Source organism: Mus pahari, chromosome 19 (genome assembly GCF_900095145.1).
Source record: "Mus pahari chromosome 19, PAHARI_EIJ_v1.1, whole genome shotgun sequence".
NCBI lineage: Eukaryota > Metazoa > Chordata > Mammalia > Rodentia > Muridae > Mus > Mus pahari.
This window is the reverse complement of record NC_034608.1, coordinates 37,213,992-37,220,832: the sequence shown is the minus strand read 5'-3', so window position 1 is coordinate 37,220,832 and position 6,841 is coordinate 37,213,992. Positions and strand designations below refer to the sequence as shown.

General features: G+C 42.4%; 1 protein-coding gene across 1 annotated transcript; it reads right to left on the bottom strand.

Annotated features, from left to right (window-relative positions):
• Positions 1 to 1,607: 1,607 nt before the first annotated feature.
• Positions 1,608 to 2,589, bottom strand: LOC110337142 (beta-defensin 14). The gene is made up of 2 exons (XM_021219894.1): positions 2,509 to 2,589; positions 1,608 to 1,856 (listed from the first exon to the last, which is right to left on the bottom strand). The coding sequence occupies exons 1-2, from the start codon at positions 2,564 to 2,566 to the stop codon at positions 1,711 to 1,713; spliced, it is 204 nt and encodes a 67-aa protein (XP_021075553.1). The 5' UTR covers positions 2,567 to 2,589; the 3' UTR covers positions 1,608 to 1,710.
• Between the last annotated feature and the right edge of the window lie 4,252 nt (positions 2,590 to 6,841).

Genomic DNA, 6,841 nt, shown 5'->3' with positions numbered 1-6,841 from the left:
ATTCATCCAACTAAGTCTATGTGAAAGAGATCTCCAGAATGCATTTTTCCCCTCAAAGGCAGAATGGCCAGTGGTCATTCTGGAAGACCACACAACCGTCATACAAAAAGACCCCTCACCAAAACCTGGAGATAAGACTGTGCAGCTTTTGGAGTGAGGACACGTGCAAACCTAAATGAGTTTTAGTTTCCGATGAGCTTCACGCAGTGGGTACAATAGTAAGTGACAAAGCTTGTCGGAAGATGAGTTCTGTAAACTTTGTGAGGGAGGATGGTTCTCCTGCCCCTACTGAAAGCTTGGCTATCCTGTTTGTGTGCCCCTCTAACAAGGTGCTCCCCACCAAGAGCCCAGCTATTCTGACGCTAACTGCATGGTGCTGTTGCGGAAGAAGACTACCGACCGGGTGTGTCTGAATCACTCTGTATCAACATCTAGAGAACAGCAAATAAAGTGAAAGCAGCTCTAAGCTGTATGAGTGTCCTTCGACTCAAAGCATGCTTGTTAACCAATTGTACGGTCAAGGTACTAAATGTCTAGAAATAGAAATCAAGTCTGTGCTGTTAAGAATTAAGAACCATACAGCAAAATGTGGAAGGTGGCGATACGTGAATGTCCACCGATCAAAAACAACTGAAGGCTTTTGGTGGGGGTGTGAGTGGCAGAGGACTCCGTTTTCTCTAAGGGACTGGATACTGGGAGTTTGATCATGCTTAAGTGAGTATACAGGCAGCCCAAATTGGACTTGTATATCTCCTTTTCCTCCTCCTCCTCCTCCTCCTCCTTCTCCTCCTCTTCCCCCTCCTCCATCATCATCTTTTGGGGGGATCACAAGGATGGGGGAAAACCTGGAAGGACTGGGAAGTGAGTGTGATTGGGGTACATAATGTGAAATTCCAAACTAATCAATAAAATCATCATCTTGAAAAAATAAAAACAAACAAGAGTCATAGACAGAGGACTTAGACTTTGCAGCGGGCACATCTAGGGAAAGACTGCTCCTAACTGGGAAGCTTGCTGTTTTGAGGAAGAAGGGACTGCAAGACATCTCCTGGGGGGGTGCAGTATAGTTAGGAAATGTGTGTGTAGAGTGTGTACCAGGCAGGAAGTACCATAGTAAACGCCAGAGCAGCAGGAAATCCCATTTCTCAGAACAAAAGTTTCAGAAGAAGTTAAGGTTGACCTGGGATAAACTAGCATTTGAGTTTCAGGAAAATGCACCTGGGGAGAAGGCCAGAAAGTTGAAAACATCTATAGTTAAGATCCAAAGTGTGTACTTAAAGAGATAATAACTCCACTTTCAATGGAGTATAAAATTATAGATTGTCTATGTGTATGTACATTCCATATATCCACAATATTTATATACACGCTACACACACATATGCATGTACACTCATGCAAGCACTCTTGCGCACACACATGCATACACACACATGCACACACATCCTATTGACATCCTTGGCCTTGGAAGGTGAGCTTAGGTATCTTGTAGACTGCTGCAGAGGTGCTGCTTCGTTCAAATCAGACTGAGTCAAGTAACATTCTTAGTTGCCTATTTGTTAACAGTAAACAGAATGTTCAAAGAGATTAAGCTACTAGTTTTTAAAAATATATATATATAGCAACTTGATTTTACTTTCATACATTCCCAGGAGGACCCCACACACACACACCCTCACCCTGCACATTCTCAGTTTGAGTCAGGGCCTTCTATTTCTTCTTTCGGCAGCATTTTCGGCCGCTATTAGAACATCGACCTATTTGTTCTTCCTTTGCAAGGCAGTTAAGTGCAGCACACCGGCCACCTCTTATTCTGCAGAAAAATTTTCGGAGGGTTTTTGGTACAAATGCATCCCCTGCAAGAGGAAAAGAAAAGAATATTTTAGGAAAAGAATGTTCGAAAGGCCCTGGATCTAGCAAACTGTGCACCACTGAATCAGCTTCATTTTCCACTTGTTTCTCTTTTCCTATAAAATCACAAGTAAAGTTAAAAGAGATCTAAAGAGGAAACAAACAAATGTCTCTATGGGCTGCATCTCAGCTATGAACACACAGTAGCCTGGTCACTAACCCTCCCATAAGAACTGGGGATTGAGGCTACCATCGTCTCTAGTACCTTCCAAGCAGCCCAGTGTGTCTCTCTCCACCTCCAACCACTAAGCCCATTGGAATAGATAGTGGTTTTGGGAACCAGACTAAACTGTTCATTTCTGTCAGAATTAAAATCTCCCATCAGTTTTCTATGGTCTCATTCATAGTATTCCAGTGATGAGATGGGTGGAGATTTGGCATCTGTGACAGTATTTAGTCTTTTAAGAGTGTTACAGGTCAGACACAGAAGCCTGCTTTCAGGCTCTTAATGATTGTTGTCGAAAGAAACCACTGGTGATGTTTGCTTTTCATTCAGCAAATCCACCTGATTTCATGCTCACCCAGAAGATCAGAGAAGATCAGACTAAATTACATGTTGTGAACCCTTTCCACTCCTTATTTCCCAACCCCTCTTACCTGGAGCAGGGACCAAGAACAAGATGAGGAACACAAATAGCAGATAATGAAGCCTCATAGTTGACTGCTTCCCAACAAGCTGAGACTGGGCCAAAACGTGTGCTCGTCCACCTATATAACAAGGTAAGCCATGAGTACAATTCTTGTAATGTCACCGTGATGACAGTATGACATATTTCCTGACGTGTCTTTCCAGTGTCTCTCACCGCAAAGAACACACACACACACTCACCCAGGCGTTTGCAAGCCTGAGGGGTGTAGTCAAGCTTTTTGTGACTCTCTTGAGGTCATCCAGGTCCTGGGCATGTTTCCAGATCAATTTCTGGCTGTGGGTACAGATAGAACTGATATGGAAAAGATATTCAAGATATTTCTTTTTTAGGGGTATAGCCCCAGGACATGTAGCTTGGGACTGAATTGCCTTTGAATACAATCCTATGTTTTCAGTAGCTATCTAAAATCCCAAAAGAAACTTGAGAGTCTCTGAGAACCAAATCAGTTAAGCTTTGAATGTATTCAGAATTAAGAGACAGAACTAGAATTCAGGTAGTAAAGACAAAAGAAAACTTGGACTATATAGAAAAGCCTTTGTTATAGGTGTTCTCTAGTTTAAATAAAACCTGTCTTGTACTTCATCATTGTCCAAAAACTACCTATATTCATGAGTTGGGCTGTTTCATTTTATGAGAGAGAGAGAGAGAGAGAGAGAGAGAGAGAGAGAGAGAGAGAGAGAGAGAGAACTATAATGATACATATTCATCTCTTTGTACCAGAGAGGCTTACAAAAACATGGAAGACTTCTAGGTATTCTTTACCCATGAGTTTTTAAAGAAGGACAATATTCAGTTAATTCTATTAGATATCAATTCAGTTGCTTAAGAGTCAATAGATTCTTGACTAATACACTTAAATGTTGAGGAATCCTATTACCATTTTATGTGTATTGATAATCTATTCAGTCAGATGATCATGTCACCACAGAGATCCCAGCTGTTGCAATGTGTCAATGCAACTATAGTGAACCCAAGGTCCTGGGTGTGTTAGTTCTAGGAAGGAATGGGTTCAAAATACTGGGATACCTAAGATGGGAAGAAGGACAAAGCTTGATTTCTTCTCCCAAGGATCTTAAAGGGGGCTCAAGCCTATGAGCAGGTGTTCACCTATAGCACAGGTGCTGACAAGAAAGAATAGCACATACTCAAGACAGGACTGTACAAAATGTAGAAACTAGTGGCTCATGCTGAGAAGTAGATTCAGATCTATAGATTTAGGAATACTTTAGGAATACTTAGGAGCTATAGACACTGTCGTTTTAAAATCTAGATTTCCTCTTTCATGGTAGACACTCCATCCTCATCTTCCCTCTCTGCCTGATACTGTGGATGGAGAACAATATCAGTGCTCAAAATTCACTGTTGATTAAGGCATAGAGCCTTCAGTGTTTAATCCTACCTACAAGATACAAAATCTCTGAAAAGCATTTGGTCTGACGATGACACAGGCTGTAGGAAATGTTTTGAAATGGAGGAAGTAGATGAGTGTGGAGTGGGTTGGGTGTTGGCGTGGCAGCATACTATGTCTTATATATTACAAAAGACACAGGGACTGCCTTGGGTGTCAGAGAATGACCATATCTCAACCACATGTCACCAGGACTTCCCATCACTCCACTAAAAGTGGAGGTGCCTCACTTTTCCATGTGGAAAACAGATTCCACAGGTGAACCTTTGGCTATGACATGGGCCACTGAAGTCTGAGAGGCCCTTCTAAGGTGACACCCTTGTTTCAGAAGAGGTTCATTAGGAATAGAAGTCACTTTTCCTTGTTAACGCCTGTACAAGTTCTGTTTGTTCTGCTTTGTGTTTTCCTGTGGTCTCATATCTCTCAATGATATCTTGGCTGTGCTTGAAGCTTTAAAAGATACTATCTTCCCTTTAAGGCAAAGTTGGAAAGCTAACTCACAATAGCAGAGGCAGATTAAGGAGAGCATGGGTTTTGTTTCACACTGGGTAACTGAGTTTTGTGACAACACCAGGCTATATGAATCAACAGCTTGTGCCATCATCAGCTCGAAGGCTTTTCAGAGGTTTTATAGCTTGTATGTAGGGCTATTCACCAAAGGCTCTATGGCTTAAACACCACTGGATTTTGAACATTGATATTGTTCTTCATCAGCTATATCAGCGTGAAAGAAGCAGAGAGAGAAGGTGAGGGTGGAGTGTCCAAAGCAGGGATAAAACTTTATCACCAAGCATCCCTGGCTCATCCTGAGTCATAGGACTCACATTATGGCAGAGTCAATAGTGCAGGCAGTCACACGGGTATGATTTGTCCTCAGAAGCAAGATCACAGAGGTGGGAAGCGCAGAAGCATTTGGGGAAACAGTGAATAGTGGCCAAGATTTGGGACCAGTCTCTATTTGATTTAGTTAACAAAGCTTAGTATGGTGGGACTAAAGCTAAGATTCAAGTTACCTAGAATTCTGATCTAACCAATAATTCCTTACATGAAGACAGAAAAGATGACCTGGAACAGTGCACACAACTTAGTGAATGAATCTTAAAAATTAAAAATAAGAAAAAAGACTTGTGTTTACATAATCTCCCTGTAAATAATGCTATCCAATGACTGTTGGAGCTTGACCACTGTGTTCTACTCAACCTTCTGGCCCTTACAGAAAAGGCATGGTCCAGAGCAGAGTCTCACAGCTTAAGAACTTCTGTTAGGAATAACAGCCCTACACAGGCAGGGCAGGCCCTCTAGCTCTTAAGGTTGTGGTCAAGCCCATTCATGTGATGTAGCAGTCTCACAGGGAGTCAACGAGGCTCAGGCTTCATAGAATACTATAGTTTTCCTCTACTACCACTTCTGATCCTCTTCTTATAAGAGTGAATGATGTACTTAATCTGGTATTTTCAGGGCGGATCACTTGGAATTGTATAACCAACTGGAGGACTTTTTATTCAAGGAAGACTGTTTTCTTCTACTCTTAGAATTCCTTAGTTGTCTGTAGTTCTTGGTTTAGGGTTGGATCCCCATGAAACTTTTCCCTTGCATGTTAGCATCTGTGTTGGTGTTGCCTTTCTTCAAATCTTGTTTGGATATCTATATTGTTGAGACTTCATTGATATAGCTTCTCTGTTCTTTTTAGAACCGAGATTATACTTAATCCATGCACTCACAATATCCTACTCTGATGTCTAGCAGACGCAGACGCGTATGCTGCTTGGCTTTCAAATGAGAGATGGGATTAACAAAACTAACTTACATTCACACTGGTCACCAACTCCACAGGTTGCCAGATCGCCCATCCAAACCCTCAAATTGCCGTCCATGGCTGCCTTTCCAGAAAGCATCATGCCTAGCTTATAATGCCTGAATAAGTCACTACAGGAAGAACAGGGAAAACCAAAACTGCATGGAGAGACGTGGCCTCTGGGGGTTAGAGGGAGTGGAATTTGAAGACTGTGTTGTCCAGAGGTCAAGACTTAAACCAGTGAATACTATGTACAGAGATGAGAGACCAGACCACTGTAGAGAAGGCCCTGGGCTCCCTGGGTAATCTGGTCAAGGGCATACTATGGTTTATATGCACACTCAAGTTTGTTTCTACTGGGAAAAGGGAATTAGTGTCCCCTGAACTAATGCAGTGAGGAAACTGCTAATTCAAAGGGCACAATTTCTAGAAAAGATTGAAAAGGCCCTGTACAGGCTTCTAAAACTTGGTTCCTCCTGTTTACTGGCCAGGACTTGTGATTGATCAAGATGAAACAGCAGAAGTTTGCCGCATAGAAAAGAGATAAGGCATGCTTGATTCAAAGCACTGGGAGGCAAAGTGGTGCCAAGCCCCAGATTCACTCTGCAGCAGCTGATTATGCACTGTGCTTCTTGTAACAGTAGAAGGGACCGGGTCCTGCTGATAGATTCTGGAATACAGAAGCCTTGGTGAATGTCAGAGGCCCCTGATGCATGCACAAAGAACAGATTCAGGGAAGCCCTGCCCAGGGACCCATGATTCCCCAGTCTTGGTATACGCAGCTAGTCCTGAATGCATTCACAGCTGGACTGCATTTCTAGCTCAGTTTCTTTCTATGTGGTTTAGCTTAACAGGGCTGGAACACACCACTGTTGCCCAGTAAATCTCCATATAGGCTCTTGCTCAAAAAAAAAAATTTTTTTTTTACCCATTCTTAATTCTGTTTGTCTCAGAGAATAATCTCCTTTGGCAGATGTGTTTCTGTACCACAGGAACCCAATTCTGAACCACTGCTCCATTACTCCTTTGTACAAATCTCTCCCTCTCCCTCTCCCTCTCCCTCTCCCTCTCCCTCTC

Excerpts from the sequence above, each read along its gene's own strand:
- LOC110337142 (XM_021219894.1), bottom strand. The coding sequence starts at position 2,566 with ATGAGGCTTCATTATCTGCTATTTGTGTTCCTCATCTTGTTCTTGGTC. Across the intron at positions 1,857-2,508 it reads GTTCTTGGTCCCTGCTCCAG|GGGATGCATTTGTACCAAAA; the intron begins GTAAGAGGGGTT and ends TTCCTCTTGCAG.